At 45.2% G+C, this 20,751-nt stretch overlaps 1 protein-coding gene across 10 annotated transcripts in view; it reads right to left on the reverse strand.

Moving 5' to 3' along the window:
• The window catches only part of LOC121588311 (translational regulator orb2-like), a 43,205-nt gene that overhangs the window by 16,141 nt on the left and 6,313 nt on the right, over nucleotides 1-20,751 (reverse strand). For 9 of the 10 annotated variants that reach the window (XM_041906082.1, XM_041906076.1, XM_041906078.1 and 6 more), the window contains exon 3: nucleotides 7,657-7,795. In XM_041906082.1, the coding sequence (XP_041762016.1) occupies nucleotides 7,657-7,795 (139 nt within the window). Of the gene's footprint in view, nucleotides 1-7,656; nucleotides 7,796-15,080; nucleotides 15,184-20,751 lie in introns of those variants that run through there. The other variant, XM_041906085.1, reaches the window with a different exon arrangement.

Here is a 20,751-nt window from a genome sequence, read left to right on the forward strand (position 1 = left end):
ATAACTAACCTCAAAAGTAAAGCCAGGACAGGGGACGACTCTTGGTATTCTCAAATATGCCTCACTAAAGATAAAACATTTGCAAAATATCAGAAATCCATTCTAAAAAAGATGTGCCACCATAACACAAGTCTCCCCCCAAAAGAAATAAAAACACTCAATATACTAATCGCTGGTCATGACTATGGGAATTACTGGCTGCAGAAAATGAAGTTAGTCGATAATGGATCATGCAATATATGCAATAAACCGGGCGCAGCATCACACCGAGTTTTCGATTGACAAAAGCATGAAATACAAACAGACATGAAAACCTCAACGAGGATACATTCATAAAAGCATGGAAAACAAAGAACATACAAATCTTAAAAAATAATCATAAAATTCATCAATGATAATAGAATAACGTTCTTAGACAACATTTTTAAATGAATGAACTAGAGCTAGCCCAGAAACCTACTCTAATATACAAACAGACCATCGGTCACAACAACATAAAACAAATATCACAAGACAGAACACAGAGGCAATTAATACCGAATCTCATAGATCAAATCGGAAGAAAAAATCATAAAATAAAGGACATATAGCTTTAGTAGCTGGTCCTGAACTATTGACGTTTGCAGTAAAACGCATCCACGGACTAATTTCGGAGGGCCAGGAACAAGCTGGACTCCGTTATCGAACCGGGGTACAATCTCGAAAACAGAAGAAGAAGCAGTCCTTCGTGAGAATAAAAGAACAAGAGAGATTGGAAACCATTTAGTAGATTTGCTTTTCATCAGTACATCACCTTCAGGAAGAGTGTGGAGGAGTGTTTGTCTCCAATATGCCAAGAACAAATTTTGTAAAATGTCTATAGAACGCGTCAAGGCTCATAATGTCTCCAGCGACGGTATAAAAATTCATGACAGGGAAGATATTCGGTCGTCCGACTTGACAACTGAGCCACGGGATGAGCGCACAATTGCTTCCTTACTGATCATTGTTACACATCTTTGTTAATGCTCCCTGTAGTACACTTTCAGGTTAGCTTCATTTCATTTGAATCGGATTTGTATTTGCTATCTACCAAATAACTCATCATTTTTTTTACACTTTGAAGAAGAGATATCACCACCTGTTGGGAGAGTCGCGCGCTAAAAGCTTGCTCATCCAGCTGTGGAACAACATGTTGGGAGGAAGCGTGTATTACTGCTCCGGATGGCTAGGGATTTACTTAACCCCTTTCAAAGCTGTTGCATGCAACATAACTTCACAGCAACACACGTATACCCCGCCCCCCCTTATTACCCGTTGCTTACACTCCCAAAGGGCTGGTTTACTCTTCCCCTTTCCCAGCAGGCGCCGTGTCTCTGGGGCTCGAGCATTGGTACAGACCAAACTCAATCAAACATAGTTCACTTGTTTACGGTTAGTTGGGCGTTGATTATGTGCCATTGACCGCCGTCGTTGTGTATTTCCGCCCCTCCCACTCGCACACACACACACATGCACACGATAACATTCTATACATACATACGGGCAACATCTCTCATCACTTATTTTTCTGCTTAAGGCTCGTACCTCGGGAGGCTATAGCATAACATACGCCCGAAGGGATGGGTGGTAGGCCTCCCCTGTACGGCCAAAGCTTCCGCGCTTCTTCCCGCGGTACATTTTTCCCTCACCCAAAAACTCCTGTCGCGTAAAATGTACTTGAACTTCAATTTATATCTGCTCCCTACCCAATCCATGCTGTTCACCCGCCCCTCGGTTCCCCATAGACACGTGATGATCAACGAATTCGATATAATCGAGGAGAGATGGAAGGAGGGAGGGAAGCACGGGGCCGCCAACGATTTACTTATACCTTTTTGCAAAACTTTATCCAACCCGTTGCGCTGTGTATGGGCGAAACAACGGTTGTGCGGCGGAGGCAGCGGCAGGGGAGAATCAAGCACTCCCGATCCCATTTTTCCTTCTCCACACCACCCCGGGGCAGACATACATTCAAACACGTCCAGACGCGGAAAAGCGAATCCACCCCGTCTCTCCATTTCTGCCAGCGCCAATGTGGGTAGGAGACGAGAAGCTGGCGGTAAAACACCAAGAAATGAGAAGTTTGTTCTACACAATAATTCTATCCTCGGAGGGAAGGAAAGGAGGAAGAGTACCGGCGGTTCACCCGGAACTCATCGAAGAAAGCGGCAACCAGTAGGTAGCAAAAAGGAAGTAAACACAACATTATCTCTTCAACGTTCGACTAGACGGCTCAATATATTGCTAGTTTGGTGCGCTGTAGCAAGGCACCTCCACCATCGTCACCGCCGCGCCAGGAGAGAAGAACACGTGCCTCGATGCGGAGTAATTCTTGCATGTTACTCTTCCTACTACTGGGCCGTGTGTTTCTGTTCCACCCGTTGCCTTCAGAGATGGGTTTGGAGGGGCAGCAGGGGTTTGGGAGCGCGCTCTGGCTTCCAAACGCCAGTCGATGCTCAGTCAAGCTAGTCAAGTGAGCCTCATTAGGGAGAGGAGCGCGCACCAGCACTTGGGAAAGATATTTTACTTCTTTAAAATTCAGACATGAGATGCATTGAGGCTGGCGCGCACGTCAGACGTCATCATTTGCAAAAGAAACCGGTGTAACGATGCCAGAGCCAAATACTTCGATTCGTTTCAATTTATGACTCTGCATTGGAGAATTAACAATAAAGCCGTCTCGAATGTGTCATACCAAAGCAGGAAATCCCACGAATTCTGTTTTTGGATTCAACATATTCATACTTGCAACTTCTACAGTAGTTGTTTCATACTACAAGTTAATCGAAATATAAAAAAAACACGAACGCCTTTATATTTAAAAAATGGATCCAAAATCTCGCTCATTAGCACAACGCACGTGAAAAATCTTGATCGTCCGAGATCATGTGATCATGGCCCCGTGTCAGGAAGAGCTTTCACAAATATTTATGAAACAACTGTAAATTTGGGCGTTAGAAAACGGGGTGGGAAAATTAAAGCGGAATGAAATTATAAAATCTTACCCCTCCCCCTCTCCCCTCCTCTGTGTTTATTGTATTTTTGCTTCGTTGAAAACTACCCAAGAAGACACGTACAGTAGACCATACAACACCATACCTTTTCTCTCTACTTTTTGGGAAGGGGGAATTAACCTTTTACTGTGTTGATATGAATAATCAACAACGCGTGAAGTTCAACGCGAAGCGCAGTTTCTCTATTCCACCAGCAACGGTATGGTTCCCCGGTAACATGATCTACCCTCGAAAGGTAGCTCTCGCGACTGTCTTACACCCATCCACATAAAGGTCGTGTGGTGTTGCGTGTTTCTGCTGTTGAGCCTTTTTTTCTAATTTGATATTTTTTATACCTAGATAAATTAAGCGCCAGTGAGGGCGCATTAGGGGAGAGAGTGTCGAGCGGGGGTTTGAGACAAATTGATTGGAAAGATAAGGCGTTGCCATAACAAACGCTGATGCTCACTTTCGTGATCATTTATACTTAATGCAGGAAGTGCAGGAAGTACGCTTTATTATTAAAAATATGTGATGAAGATGGACAAATTGAAGACAGATATTTTTGGAGATCAAGACATGTCTTGTTCATAACAGTATTTCTGCTCCCCCCCCCCCCCTTCGAAATCAATGTTACTTCAACATGCCCTAGTCACTAAGCCAAAGCAGCGAAGCGCAGCGTTTATGCTGTCAGACCAATTAACGCATATTTTTTGTATTCTCTCTTCAACTAGGTTTACAGGGTTTTCCAGGGGTTCTCATAGTTGTAGGACACTTTCCTTGATGTTTTCTTATAGGAAGTGAACTTCATATGTTGGAAATTGGACACCATAGCACCCTTTTTGGACAGACTTCTTGGAAATTCATATTGCATTTGACAAACAAGGGTGCTATAGAGTCCAATTCTCATTACACTTAGTTCATTTCAAGTAAGAAAGAGTCAATAAAGTGTCCCACAACTATGAGAACACCTGGAAAACCCTGTATAATAGCATACTTCATTTCAAGCGGATGGAGAAACCCATGATACCGATCCAAGCTGTATCTACCGTTCTGTTCTGATTGGGGAAAGACACATTTTTATAAATGGATTCATAGTTTTATTTACGCTTAAGTGCAGTTTAATACTTGTGGAGCTAAAAATAATAAAAATTTTGAACATAAAACAGCCTTCCCGCAAAAAAATGCGTATCCTACAATGTCCAGTATGCAACGCAACATGAAACGAATCCAAACCGCATCGTCCACACACCAGGTTTGACTAGTAATGACGTGTACCATCATCATTACCACTATCTATGATTGCTGCCTTCTTCTAACGGTTTACCCCCACGTGTGTGTGTGTGCCGGTCCACTGCTGCGGTTAAAGATTGTTTTGACCAGAAGCGTCCATCATCATCATCAACATCAGTGCAATACCGGGTAGGTGTGTGTGTGCGAAGAAGAGTGTTCTATATGGGTGTACATCATAATTGAAGGCTCCATAAACGGTTGTGATACTGACCCGGCGGCGGCGATCACTTTATGCGGCCCGCGCTCGTGCATGCGTGTGCAATGCGTATGTGCAACATGCAAGCGCAGCACGCGCTCGATTACTGTGGGTTACAACGTAACAGTGGCAGCCCGAAAACGAACATAACAAAACAGATTTGTTGACCAACAATAAACAGATTATAAATAGGTTAGAATAGAAAATTAGACCAAAAAAGACACTACAAATTTGGCAATATGCAAAAAAAAGACAATTAACATACTTTATTTGAGCTGCATTTTGTACTTCCTAAAAGATAAATTTTTGATTCTGTACAGTAAATGTACATGAAATGCAAGAAAATGATATAAAAGGGAGGAATGGGTTGAGCTTCAAATCTCTGCACGCAACATAGTTCCAGAACACTACCTTCAACACACAACTGAGAAAACTTGATTACGTGATTACTTAAATATAAAAAAGTAGCAATAAAAATGTTTTTTCTTTCCACTCATTCGAATGAGCAAATGCTATTGATCCAATCCAATAGGAGGATGTTCTTTGTATATATGCTAGCGCTGCAAAACTAGGAAATGCTAAAACGCATACTGAAGAGAAGCGGAAACATTCCATAATAGAGACAGCATTAAAACGTTAATGATCTGCATTTCATTAGAGGAAATTAAATCCTGCTACAGTCGCCAACGGATGCATTAAACTACACCATTTAGGCAGACAAGAAATTTCACAACTTCATGTCACATCATCTTGTCGCCCGATACGACACGTATTGGTTTGGCTTCGTCTACTTATTTCGCGGGCTTATTTCGCAATTTTTTTCAATTAGTTTTGTTGCCTGTACAGAGGTGGGAAATCTCTATCCAAACAGAAAACAGACACAGAAGCATATTCTGCCCAATAATTCTTACATCTATTCTCTGTACTAATTCTATCAGCTTATTTCATTCTAGAATAGGAACAATTCCAACCAGAATAGGAACAATCAGAAACACAATTCTTGAGTGAAAAAAAAAGGCGAATTGCGAGACCAATCGATTGCTCAGAGGAATTCGTGAAGTGTTTTAAACTGAATGTAACAACACCAACCACAACAAACAAAACAAAACAGCAAGAAAAAGGCCCTATTTCTTACATACTCATTCTTTTCTTACGACAAAGCGAACATGGAATGAATGCGTGCGTGCGTATGTGTATTTTTCTGTTCCAGCCTTCTTCTTTTCTTGCGATTTTTGAGGCAAATACGGACCACACCACCGTGTGTGTGTGTGTGTGTGCGTGAGTCACTGGCGGGTCTTTACCAACCGGCTGGTTTTGTTTTTTCTTTCTTCGCAAAAGCTCAGACACAGCAGCTCCACGGTAGAGAAAGAATATCGCACCCGATGCTAAACGGAGATAAATGTGGTGGCAGAGGCATTTTCATGAATAATAAAATGGACCCTTTCCCCAGGCAGACCCCTTCTCTAACGAAACGCCGTGTTGTATTTTACACGCGCGCAATGACTTGGGTGGTGAAAAAAGAAAAATACGCCCGCCCGTCCCTTCCGTGTCTTGCATTCACCCCGACGAGGACGTGTGTAGAGACGATCAACTCCCTTGTTTGACAGCAGTCAAGACACAATACACAGCCACTCTATATGGCCTCTAAACTCACACATATCCTTAGCCCTTCTTCTTCTTGCTGTGTTCAAACGTTGCACTTTGCTGTCAGATGTTAGTTAATACCACTCACACAGTAGTGCTGTAAATTCTGCTGAACATTCTGAAACGATATATATTTATCGAACTATATAACAATATAAAAATCTTAAAATGAGGGTTTGTCGTTGTTTTTTCTTCGCGAGCTTTCTCAATTGTTGAAGGTTGAACCGCACACACAAATGCATTTTAAAAGACCGATCTGCAGACTAGTGATGGGTAAAGTTGGCAAAAATCAGGAGTCAATTCCGATCCGACTCCTATAATTTAGGAACCGACTCCGGAAGGAAGGTCCGCCCAGCATTATCTGGAGTCGTACGGAGTCGCCCGGATTCGTCCGAAATCGCCCGGAATCGCCCGGAGTCGCCCGGAGCCGTTCGGAGTCTGAGTCGTCCGGAGTCAGTTGGAATGTCGGTGTCGAAGTCATCCGGCGTCGAACTGAGTCGACTGAGTCGAAACTAAGACCTGCATAAGAAGTGCACGACTCCGGCCGGCTCTGGACGGCTCCGATCGACTCCGGACGACTCCGCACGTCTCCAACTCAGGTAGACTCCGGACGACTTCGAACGACTCCGGAAGACTCCAGATGATTTTGGACGACAACGAACGACTCGGGGCGACTCCGGACGACTCCGGACGACTCCGGACGACTCCGGACGACTCCGGACGACTCCGGACGACTCCGGACGACTCCGGACGACTCCGGACGACTCCGGACGACTCCAGACGACTCCGGACGACTCCGGACGACTCCGGACGACTCCGGACGACTCCGGACGACTCCGGACGACTCCGGACGACTCGGGACGACTCCGGACGACTCCGGACGACTCTGAAGGACTCCGGACGACTCCGAACCGGAGTTGCCGGAATCGGAACCTGACTAACAAGAGCCGGTGTCGGATCGGAGTCGTGGGTGCGCTCCAAAGAGAACATCACTACAGCAAACCTCCTGTGCGCTCTCTTACTCACTGGCTTTAGGGCTCTTTCGACTGTTTGTGGTGGTATGTGGGGGAGACAACGACATCAGCAATCCCATGTGCTTTTGTTTTAATGATTGCAGCAGTAGTCCAACGCAGGAAGCGGCATTGTCAACGAGTTCTGCTGCAAAAACAAAGCTCTATGCATCTCTCCATCTGGGGCGGCGGGCAGGTAAATAAAAAAAACTCTCCCTTTTTCCTCCATACGGCACAGTCCTTATTACAGCTCACACAATGCAGCAAAAACACACAAAAAAAAACTCGTAACAATTGTCCATGCCGAGACGGCTCACAAAGCGACACACACATATATTCCACGCACCGGAAGCTCTTCTGCCAACACAACACAGGAGCTGTGAAGGGCACAAAGGCTGTGGCGGGCACAACTGGATGGTTAGAAACTGCCGCTTGCACGTGCGATGGTCTTTTCTGCTTTCAAAACAGTGCCTACTACTTAAAACTGTGAACCACTTACCGTCGATCGGTGACGGAAGTCCCCGGGAGATGATCTCATTGTGCTCCAGCAGCAGCGAGTTGATGGAATGCTTCTGCAGGATATCTGGCCCCGTCAGCGATCTGGCAATGTCCGGGCTGGGGAAGTCCTTGAATGTAGTCTGTAGGCGCGCGTGTGTGTGTGTGTGTGTCGTCCCCGGTGGGCGGTGGTGATGGGAGAGATGGGAAGAAAGAATAATGCGAAAATCAAATTAGAAATACTATATTTATTTGCATAATAAGTGCATTCCGAAGAAAGCGTAAGGTTGAGGTTGGCTGCTGTATTTAACCGCCTTTACACAGTATAATTAGTTCCTGAGGCCCTTAACATAGTGTGTATCATTATTTTGTGGAGTAAGCAGCTAACCGTTTTCACCATTCATACACATACACACGACGGCTGTGGCGCAAATGACACTATTTGAGAGGTGAATTAGCCGCAGGGCATGTGAGACGGCCTTCCCCCTTCAAATGATTTAATCTTTATTTTTGCGGAACAAACAAAAGGCATTTCATTCGCTAATGATATTCTTTTATACAATCCTCATTATGGCACTTTGAAACGCTCGTGAGGTGGTGGGTGATGGATGAAAATGTGCCAGGAGATGTGCTCATTGAACGTGCCTTCCAATGAAGCGCGTTTTTTTGCTACGGTTTCCCACACCGGAAGCTTCCCTCACTGGCAATGGTTTGTCTTTTTACTTTTCATTACCGCCACAGCAATTACGACTTTAGGGCGGGTGGCTGGCATCTTCAACCAACGGGCCTCCCGGAGGCGCTTACGGGATGGATCATCGACATCACACACACACACACTCACTTTCATTTTGACGAGCCCCACGCGCGGCTGGCAAAGCGCTCTGAATCACTCCCGCATAGTACGTCACCGCTTCCATCCAACCCACACCCAACCACTAGAGCAGGAAAACGAAGCGCGTGTGTGAGTTTGTGTGTGTGTCTGTGTGTGGGTGGTGGTTTTCACTCTATTTGTTATTTTAATTTCCCGAAAGGAAATACCGAAGGATGTTCCGGCGGATGTTCACACTAACGAGAACGTTCGCGGAGAGGTGATGAAACGGGGCACACCAGCAAAAAGGAAAACAGAAGAAACGCTAAAAACGTTGCAAAGGCCAACGGCGCCTCTCTCCTCATCCTCCTGGCTTCACACATTTATAGTTTTGTCTCTCTTGCCATGAGTCATATGCCTGAGATTCCCACCAACCCACTCTGCTCATCATCACACACACCGACGACCGACGTGGGCCGTTCGTCATTCCAGTCACATTCGGAAAATGCAATTGACAACCTCTGTGAACGGTGTGTCTGTCTCTCTTTCTGGAGCCAGAGAGAGCACATTCCCAAGCATCCTTTTCTTTTGCCTTTTTATCCACTTTTAAACATGAAACTAATTGAGGGGGAGAGGGCATGAGAGAATGAGTTTATTCGTTTTAACTAATGAGAATAACCCCCACACAAGCGCAAAACAAAAGCTCAGTCCATCAGTTTCTGGAGGGTCTATTGAATATCTATTACCTGTGAAGTACAGCCATGTCCAAGCATCCTCCTTGTAGCTTCTTGTCAACGAAAGAATCGTTAAGAATTAGGAAAAAAAGAGCTAAGCGCCAAACAGCGCTAACAAGTACAAACGTAATTCAATCCAACGTCATTCGAGGGTCTGGTTTGGTCAGCGCCGTACAATAATCGCATCCTCATAAAATTAGACATTGTCTTTCGTCGAACCAGAAGCAAACAATAATAGACCTTAAAATGAGTCGCTTTATGCTTTCTGGATTTTACATTTTTGCATCTGTTAGCAGTCTTCCGTGACATTGGCAGGATTAGTCGGCTGCACTGCATTAACGCAAACCCAAGGACAATCGATGCAAGAGGGCCCCTTCTCTGTCAGTCCCTCACCCACGCTGACATTATTGTTCTGTCTCATCTCACTTCTCTGTCAGAGAGAGAGAGGGCCCCCCAAATGAAGCAGCGTAGATTTTTGCAAACCCCAAACAAATATACGTACACAAAAACGTCATGACAACAAATAGCCGCTACAATAATAATCGCCTAGAACGGTGCAACAAGCGGCAGCCGGCGCACCGTAGTCGACCACCACTGACCACACTGGCGCGCGATGTTGACGATTTTTATTATTGTTGTAGCTTAAAATTTCCGTGCTTTGCACGCTTCCTCGATCACATGCTTCTGCGACCCGAACATTTAGCTGGAGTTTTATCTCGGTCCTCCTCCGCGGGCCTCATAGTGCTCATAGCGCGCACAGTAGGTGGCAGGGTAAAGGAGCGCAGTAAACAGGAGTGAGGAGAGCAAAACGGTTCCCGTCCGACAAAAAGTCAGCGTCGTGCGGGCGTTGCTGACACGAACGAAACTGGACAGCACAATTCCTTAATGATGGAAACTAAAGTTACAGCAAAAGAAACAACAAAATCATCCATTTTTACCCCTTTTTCTTACTTCAATCTCAGTCCTTTGGAAGGGGGGAGTAGACACGTAGGATAGTAGAATGAACGGTGATTTTTTAACGGTGATTCGTAGGTAAATGAAGGCAGAACACAGAACACAGCAGCCTTCCACAGCCACTTTCCACTCGACTGGACGACCGGAGGAGGCCGTAAGACTTGCGAAACGTCCGAGAGATATTTGTTACGGCAGTTTCTGGTCAGAATGTCGGCGCTGCTTAACGTTCGATTACGGCAACGATGACGTCCGCCGCCATCCAGTTATCATCATCATCATCATCAAGCTGTCAGTAAGATCGGATCCTTGAAAACATGTAAAAAAAGGGATGAAAATAATAACTCCTACAAACCCTCGGGAAAATGACTATGTACTGGTAGGTTTCCTTCTGCTGCGAAACAATGGCGAGTGTAGCCAAAAAATTGTCTTTCTTTGCTTCTCAGCTATATGTCAGGGTCCTCCCCAAGCTAGCAAATAATGACGTCAGGTTTTAACAAGTGGAATTTTTTGCTTGTTGATATTTTTGCTTACATCAATAAGCAAGTAATCCTTAAAATTAATAAATTACAATAAATATAAATGAGCATTTTATAGCAAATTCCAAAAGGTATTTTATCCATAGTGCCTGATTGAAAGATATGTTGTATGCACAGTTGCTCTTGTGTAATACTGATTTTTCGAAAATAGCATGAATCGAACCCAATCAATTAGTTTTCTTCAAAAGAGAATGTAGCTTAAATGTTTCTAAAATATATTACAATGCCCTCTTCTGTCCGTTCTTTTCCACTTTCAGCACAACCCTTTTTGATTACGTGTGCATGTTATTATTAAAAGCAAAGCAAACGATGCTCTCCCTCCATCCACACGATAAGGAATAATCCACTTGAATGCTTGAACGGTTGAATGGACGAAATATTACACGACCAAAAGGTTGACGTTCGTTTCCGGCAAGCCCCAGAGAAAAGCACACTTCTTCGACCGCAAACACACCCAAAAACCCATACACAATAGGTTTCAACAAACCGGGACCGGAAATCTTCCTCCCCCTCCCGCTCACCCACGAGATGGGTAAGCAACATTTAGGAAGAGTTTTATCTGTTCATCCACAGTTAATCACTCACTAAAACACGTAATATTCCTTCTTGTACAGTGGAAATACTACAACCGGATGACGCAAGCCCCCGTCCATCACCACCATATATCCCCACGCATAGCGACCGCCGACTGCCGCCCACCGACCCACACAACCCCCCCACCCGCCCCCTTTCCAAATCCACAAATTCAAACGAATGGGTGGTGAAAGAAGGAGGGGGTGTTTTAAAGGCTTTTTACGTGTCGTCACGCGTTTTAGCCCATTCACTGGTGGGTATAGGTTTCTCCTCTCTTATCAGGATTTTCCCACGTCGTCATGACCCAAAATTTCCCAATGATGGAAAACAGAAACACATTAAATGGTCCTTCTTCTCTCATACACACACCACAGGCACAGGCATACTCACACACAATCACACACCACTAGACACTATGCCTTTAAAACACGTGCGGTCGGTTGCCTTTTCATGCTGGAACACACGATCGGCTCCGTACAGAAGAGCGCGCCGCCGTTAGTCAGCTACCACACACCAAAATTACAATGCTTTAAATCGTGCAAAGGAAAAACAAGATGAAAAGCAAGGAACAAGGCTCACTTTCATGCAGATACACACACACACAGGCGCGCGTGCGGCACAGGAAAACAAATTCGTTCAAAGTGCAGTTGTGTCCTTCTCTCGCTCGCTATCATCATCGCATCCCTTTCGTAACTCTTCTCTATCCTTCTTGTTAGCATCGGGGATGTGCGCTTCTCCTCACTTAGGGAGTTGGAGCTAGCAAACTTCAGAGAACACGGCGGCCATTGACAGCTTTTCTTGTCCCGACCGCGCCGAGACTACGCCACACAATCTCCCAACCCGGTTGGGGAAAAGCCACACACACACACACATCGTGACCAGCAGGACACTTTGAGCCGTAGTGCAGAATTCCCTCGCATCGCCAGCATCGGGGGCACCAATCACACCTTCTGCCCAATGTCCCCCACTTCCCCTGACAAGCAAATACCGGATGTGCGAATGTGTGCGTCAGTGTTCCTGCCGGCACACGCGTGTATATGTGTGCGCTTGAAGAGTACGATAAAAGGATGACGTCGTGTGATTGTGTGTGGTGTGTGGTAGTACTGGCGACGGTGGCAGTGATAGAAGCTGAAGTTACGGATGTTCCCGGCAGGCGACACACGCCAGAGGGGGGGTAAGTAAAGGAAACGGAGGAACTGTCCTTTTCATCCATTTACACCCTGTTTCGTCTCTCACCCTCCCCCTCTGAAGGATGAAATCCTTTTAAGGGGTTTTCTCATTCACACCGTTTGACAATCGTCGGGATGGGCGCGCAACAGGTGGTCCCCTAGAATTCACGGGAAATAGACTGTTGCCGCAGGGGGGTGGGAGAGCAAGGGAGCTGCTACTACTGCTGCCACTAGCCGAACCTTTTTTATCATTTGTTTTGCCCAGTTTGATTCAACATTCCTTTGAGGACAACGAATTGAATTGCAAAATGTGAATGAGTTAGAAACGTGGCTGGAAGGGGCCAGTAGGAAAAATTTGATTATTTTTATTTATATATATTACAAAAGGCTCACTAGTTTAACTAGCTATTCATGACAATTTTATAGCAAAAGAACATAAAGGTCAGGGAAATGGTAATAAACCCAATTTCTTGTTTCATTTGATCATAATTACAATTATTTCTCAGAGCATAGCAACTCACTGATCCGAAGGACTTCACTAATTGAGCTAATTGCACTGATTTGAAGTGTCCCAGATATCATTTGAAACATAAGGCATAACACACATAATTCTGTAGAGGAACTTCCGTTGGGATGTATTAAATTTGCTGTGCACCAGTAATCGAAACGCTAACGAAAAAGACAATTCTACCAATACAATGTGTTTAAAGGTGTTTCGATTTCCTACGTTAGAAAGCGTTGACAATCCTTTCTTTCTTAGCTTCAAGACGTACACACCAGCTAAAGGACACACATAGTATGAAAATACTATTTAGATGTTCACGATTACGCTTAGTTTGAGTTGGTTCAAGACATCTAGGAGATAGACTACCTAATAATATATCATAGAATTGTCGGCACATTATCAATTTCAGGCACGGATGATACTTACGACAAAAAAAAATCAAATATAAAAGAAAACCGATTAGTTCACTTAACTTATCATAAAGAACTCGCCTAGAAAACTGAACATATGGAGATACACCATAAAACGAGAGCAAAGAAAGGAGGCAGAGACAGATTTTAATCCTTCAATATTTATGGTGCTGCTTATAGAAAATTACACACTTCCATCCTATTCCGGGGGAATAGTTCTGTCAAATGCTACGTACATACACAAATAGCACCACTTCAAATAGAAACGACGCTGCTGCTACTCTGCTGATATCATGAAGGTGGTGCAAGGCGCGAAAGCACACGCGGAGGGAGACCAACCAACGAACGCAGGAAACGTCAGAGGGCCGACCTTCACGTATCCTTCTCTCTCGTTCGGCTCTGGCTTGTCTCATACGCGCTACATATATCCATAAAATCGCCCTACGTGCTAGTAGCGTATGTGTGTGTGATCCGAACACACACTGCGGTGGTTTGCCGCCACCACACCCTGTCACTGCTGCGCGACCAACGGCGGCTTTGCTCTCTTGCAGGTCCGTGTAACGATATTGGCCCCGAAGTGCTGGAGCCTGATTACAGGAATGATTAAAGAACGAAAGTAGGATGTGGAACCAGCAACGAAAAGAGGAAGAGGAGAAAGAAGAGAAGCACACTGAGCCACGCAAAAAAAAACACACTCACACACACTGACAAGTGGTGTAATGCTACAAAAACCGAAATGCACGGAAAACGATTGGTAGCAAACCAGGCAGTACTACCAGCAGCAGCAGCAGCAATTCAAACCATCTACAGCAGGAGCACGGTGGCTTGGAGGATGTTGGGGAGCGACGGAGTATGTGTTCTAGCGCATGTTTGGCATCTCGCTTTTGTTTGCCACTCGCTACCAAAGTAGCTGGGGGCATTGTGAACCAATACTCTCTCTCTCTATATATATATTTTTGCGTTTTGCTACTGATTTTACTACTTTTTTTACTAACACGCCCTTGCTGAAAACAGTGCAAGGTTGGTGGTAGTGGCCACGGACAACATAGCCTACAAAATACCCTCCACCCAGCAGCAACTTCACACCTGCTCCCTCCTGCTCCAATCGGCACAATCTATATTAACTGTGTGTATGTAAGCACAAGTGAATATAGGCAGCACTGGCAAAGCAGAACACAACAACAGTTCAACACACAACGCACAGCATCATCAAATGAGGCGCCACAATGTCATTCCAATGTTTTCCACACACACACACAACCACACGCACGCAGTGTCCTCTTCTGAGGCCCTCAGCCCATCCACCGTTCACCACATCACACGGTGGTGTGGTTCCCCTCCTGTTACAGAATAGCCGATTCGCCACTAACCCACGGCAGGGCATCGCTATGCATATTTCCTACCACTTTCTTCCAAACACACTACACTCTCGTGAACCGACGTGACTGAACCGACAAATACACACCGATCAGAATCGGTAGCCTTCCCTCCTTGTAAGCCCTCCTGTTTTTTCGTTCGATTTTAGTAGAAGGTGAAAGAAATGATGAATTTTATACTACCATCAAAGCCAATTAAAACTGCATAAAACGTGGGATCTGCTCTATAGGCATCACCCGAAAACTTTGAATGTGTGTGTGTTCATTCAAATTTAATGCTTTTCACAACAGCATTAAAACTAGTGTTAGTTCAGTTCAGTTAGTTTTCACTTTTATTTGAACTTTAAAATACATTCAACTTACACAATTTTTGTTTAAAGCAACGCTACCACTTCACCAAATAAAAGACTCCTCACTCCCAGAACACTTTTACTTAGGGGCAGCCTAAAACACACTGAAATGCTGCATCAAAGTTCGATTACAGCACAGCACCGCACTGGCCTGAGAGCCACTACCCGATGGAATGAACGTGGGGCCCCGGTTTGGAGTTTTACGATTGCAGATAGGCGCACAGCAACACAGCTTCTCGTGGACCCTCTTCTTGAGTGTGTTTAGGTCGCCGTGCTGTTGACTACTGGAATATCATGAATGCTCACTCTGCTTCCCGTATATCCAAAGGGCGGTATTATCTCTGAGCATCTGATTTCTTCTACTTCCACGCTGTTATTCCGACCAGTTTGCGCCAATTGGTGGAGAAATTGTCTTGCTGTCTCGCATCCGTATGTGATGTGTGCGTGCAGTGCATATCATAGGATATCAGCAGCAGCAGCAGCAGCAAAGGAAGACGACCTTGCCCGACAGACAGGGTGGTTTCGCGTTACAGAGCTTGGCGATTTCACGCTTTGGAGTTTGGAGACGCATAAGAGTTTTCACTTTTCTCCAAAAGCATTGATTCACGGTTTAAGTGATATGCACTAACATAGTACACACTTTAACACAAGCCAAGTTTTTTCAAATATGCCCTTCAGGTAAGGCAGAAGAGCTAGTAGTAGCAAAAGAATGGTGAGCACAACACAACACATCAGCGCCAGTTCGTCAATGCAATAAGTCAACCAATCTGCCGATAGTGAATGTGTGTGTGTGTGTGTGTGTGTGTGTGTTTCGCCAAACGCCTCCAAGATCGGATGGAGCAGACCGAAACCAGGAAGTGGAAAAGTGAGCGTCAAATTAACTTAACAAGAATGCTTTTAACGGAGAAGTATCCGGATGCTCATTAATGTGAGGCTGGAAGAAACTAAACCACACAACGGCAAGACTTGTTACGGAAAATGAAAAGCGATCATTTGTAAGCAGCGTCTAGCAAGTATTCAACGGCATATGAAACGAACTCCACCGTCCGACAAATGAATGTGTTCAATGGAGACGCCTGGTGGTTTGTACAAAACGGCACGACACGAGTCAACCATTTGTGATCCCGCGAGTAATACTTAATAAAACTAAATAATGTAATCAGACTCCCGCGAGTAATACTAAATAAAACTAAATAATGTAAATAAAGTAATGAGCTACAACAAAATAACTATTAAAACAAAGTGTATAATAAACATTGCAAGAATGACTGTCTTGAAAACAAAATGATACAAAATACCATAAATCTACCAACATGAACTGCATGCACACACTCGATCGGGAAGCGTGAATGAATGAATCTTATGGTGTGTGAATCTTTTCATTGCCAATCCACCATAATAATGCGATTAAGTCAGCAAACAATCTGCCACGCCCAATGCCATGTTTGCACACACATACGCACATCTGTTGGCCCACTAATGCGTTTCACACCAGGCACAAGCAACCGACACAGTGCAACGGAAACTTCACACCTTTTATCGGCTCTCTCTCTCTTCGAATAATCTGCTTTTCCGCCAAGTACCGAGGCCACTTCCCGTCGTTCCTCCAGGCCTACACGCCTAGGTTGCAACACAAAGGTGGAATGGCATATCTCGTCTACTCGTCAAAACAATTCAGCAAGTTAACTTGCTGCTAAGAGGGGCGGGCGGCGTCTTGGTCGTGGCAGGTTGACTCTGTGCAAGTGTTCTCCCGTGTGTGCTGCAATAGTGGATAGATGCATGCGATTTGTTCTTCTTTCAAACGGCAAGCGATCTAACCCGTTAAAAGCGGTGCCACCATCACACCAAGCGACGAACCTTCCCACCACTGATAGTGCACAAAGGCTTTAAAAAGCCATCTGAGCATACAACTTTGAACCGTACACTGCTGCTTGCTCGCAATATTACAGAACCTATTGGAACTGAAAACGGGTTGTTCTTGAATTATAGAAATGCCTCTCCTGCATAGATCCTGGTTGGTGTGTGAATGAATGTATTGGTACGACGTACGGTATATCACACGAACGTTTGCCCCACGCAACACTGCAAACAGGCAAGTATACCCACGGTGGAGCCCATTCTCATCAACACCGTGGGCGCACACACCGCCACACACGTCGCACACATAGATCGTTTTCCTGTTTCGAATCGCAGAAGAAACAAATCCGGCCACCAGGGTGGAGCAGCGCAACAGACAGTTGGTTGGACAGGGCTAGAAATGGGACACGCAATGCTGTACACTACACCACATAAGGGCACGGAGCGAAGAAGAGTGCCCCAATAGGATCGTCACGCTTGAACACAAAAGCAAAACAGAGAACAGCAGAGAGCGCGCTTCAACAAGGATGTGCAACAGGATGTTCAACAGTCGGAAGTGCTTCTTTCCCGCTTGCATCCTGTGCTGGATAGGATTGTCGACGATGACGATACCGCCGCCGTCGTCGTCGTCGTCGTCAATACATACACGCTGCTGCTCTCTCTGCTGCCGGGACTCCTCCTCTTGCCTTGCGTACGCGTGTACGCCGGCAGCTCCCAGTCCCAGTGTACGAAACCGTAGAACGGGGCTCGCGCAAACTAACGATGCAACCCACTGCACAACAAAGCCGGCCGGAAGGTGTTGGTGGCCGCAAGAGGGGCGACGCGAGAGAGACAGTGTGATTAAAGAGGAAATGCATCTATGGCGGCTTTCAGGCGCATTCCTCACGAACGTGAAGCGAGAGCGTTTGTGCATGTGTACGTGGAAGTAGAGCAGATAAAACCTTTAATACTGGCACGATAGTTTCAATACGATTACAACAAAATAGCACCAAATTATCCTTTCACAATATATTATCGTCATTCTTTTTGGAATTTAATTACATTTAATTTATTTCCTTTGCAAATTTCCTTGTAAATCAGATCAAGAGGGTGAGTTTCTTACATTCATAAAAAATGTCATCCTTTTAAAAACAACAATTAGCGGATCACAAAAAAAAAACAAATAATAGCATTTTGGAATCGAATGAAAATGAAATTAAAAGCAAGAAACCAATATAAAAGGTCTAGAAGGAGCAAATTCATATTGGAAAATTATACAAACAATGAAACATTAAAATACGCTTCGATAGAAACTACCACTACGGCCACTCACACATTGTTCAGTATCTGACGAATGTATGAGAAACTATCATCATTCACAGTTGCGTCACTTATGACGCTACTGTAGCAGGAAAAAGGTCAACACACATGACCGCTGCTGCATCATGTTAAACCAATCATTTCACAATACCATACACATAAACAATCATACACACAGCCACGTACTACTCTTCAGACAACGCACCACACTCTCCAGGAAATGAATGGCTCTGAATGGCGGTCAGTCACTTAAAGACGCAGGAAGTGCATATCCCGTGCTTCGCTCAACGTATGCATACCAGAGCAACGTATCTTCGCAGGTAAACCACCACACACCTAGTCATGTCTAGTTGGCCTGTGGGGGGGATGTAATACTGTTGTGCCAGCTCTGATGTCCGGTATGCAAAGCGCAAACGATGCTGGTGTGACACACGCCTGTCACACAATGTGAGCGCAGTGGATGGGGAAATGAGCATCTCTAACGACCTGTGCATATAATATCCAACCAGTGGGGCGCATGTTTTCTCTTCCCGCTGGGCACCACAAAATACGCTCGGGTATGCTAGAGGAGCCTGACAGGTGAGAATATTTCTATTAACTTAATAAGTGTATTACTGTCCCCCATCAACACCGCCGTTGAATGGGGGCGTGTGAGCTTTTGCTTCACAGATAACTGCCATCGCCCACATTCGATTTCCCTTTAATAGTGTAGCACACACACGGCAGCGGATCTGACACTCAAGCATGTTATTACCTGCAGAGACAGACAGACACACACAGCATGAGAGAAGCATTCCGATTTTATGACATTCAGATGTTTCCTACCACCAATCGCATAAAAGGATGATTTTGCATCCGTTCTCTGTGGGAAATTGAAAAAGAAATAACAATCCCAGCACAGGAACAGGAGCGTGTTCCCGCCGTTTGACGTTTGTCACATCCATCCATGTAGCACATACACACACACACACACACACACACCTATGCCTTCAAGTCGGACTTGACTGGAAGCTGCTGGCAGTGGTTCTGCCACACCTAACACAGTGGGTGTGTGTTTGTGTGAATGGGAACAACGCATGTGGGCGAATGTTTCCTCTCCATCCGCCCACAAACGTACATTTCCTGCACAGATCACAATTGACGGTGGTGTACATGCATTTAAGATAATAACTTTATGCTCCACAAGTAAGCATATGTACTAGAGATGTGCTATCTGGAGCGCACCAACGACTCCGATCCGACTCCAACTACTGTTAGTCCGTTTGCGACGCTGGCAAAATGGGAACTAATAGTTCTGCCCGGAGTCGGAGGAGTCATCCAGAGCCCTAGTCGTCTGGAGTCTTCTGGGTTGGAGTCAACCGGAGTCGGAGTCACTCAGAGACGTCCAGCGTCGATCGAAGTCGATAGGAGTCAACTGGAGCCATCCAGTGCAATGTGCTTGTGATCAGGCATTTCATTTTGTTGTATTTTTGTTTGTCTTTCCCTTTGCGCGTACACTTTGTGTACAGACCTTTGTGTCAAAGGTCGGCTCCAGACGCCTCTGGACGACTCCGAACGACTCCGGACGGCTTCTGACGATTCCGAACGGCTCCGGATAATGCTGGGCGGACCTACCTTCCATAGTCGGTTCCAAAATTATCTGAGTCGGATCGGAGTCGACTCCGGATTTTTGTCAACTTTACCCATCACTGTACACGTTGGGCGCCGTTTTATTGAGTAAAAACAGTTAACTTGCTACAGGAAAAGTCTTAGAAAAAATGGTCAAATTATTTGGACAGCTTTTCATGCTAAATAATAACAAGGGTTTACCCATAAAATGTATTTCACACTCGAAAAATATAGGGGTAAAGAGGTGATCTATCACTTAAAGATTGCACTACTTTCACCATCTGACATTTATAAAACGCTCCCAGTCAAAAGTGCACGGGGAGGGACAAATTAACAACATAAGCGATACGCGTGCACTCATCCGAACCCATTACCAATTTGATGGTTTGTATAGCAACTTGCCCCCGACTGTAAGCTTTCTTCCGCATTTCTTTTGGGCAATGTCCGCAGATCCGCGACCTATAGCCTTTCTACGGGGTTTACCCGAAGAAAGTCCAACACCGTTAGGTGAATGTGTCCTGTGTGCTCTGCAGCCTAAGATATCAAAAAATCGCGGCCTCGTTCGCTAACGGACGTCAGCATTGCTCGGGAAATTCCACAACCATATGCTCCCCGAAAGCGCCCTGGGGGCACTGCTTGGTAGTATTTTATTAATTTATTTTGACGTATATTTTTTTTAACCACATCAACACACCACCTCTATTTGAGCCGTTGGCGACCTAACGGCGACAGTGGGAGCATTATTAAAACGGCGTGGACGCTATAATTCACACGCCGTTGCGTCGCAAGCGCGGCGCACACATGGAGCGAGCCTGTAGTACACACTTTTACTTTATGCCGCGGTTCGTTACCCCCAAAGAGCCCCCAGAGGGGTCGTGCGCGGTCTCGGGATGATGATGTCGAAGTTGACCAACCATCCA

Source organism: Anopheles merus, chromosome 2R (genome assembly GCF_017562075.2).
Source record: "Anopheles merus strain MAF chromosome 2R, AmerM5.1, whole genome shotgun sequence".
NCBI classification, from domain to species: Eukaryota; Metazoa; Arthropoda; class Insecta; order Diptera; family Culicidae; genus Anopheles; species Anopheles merus.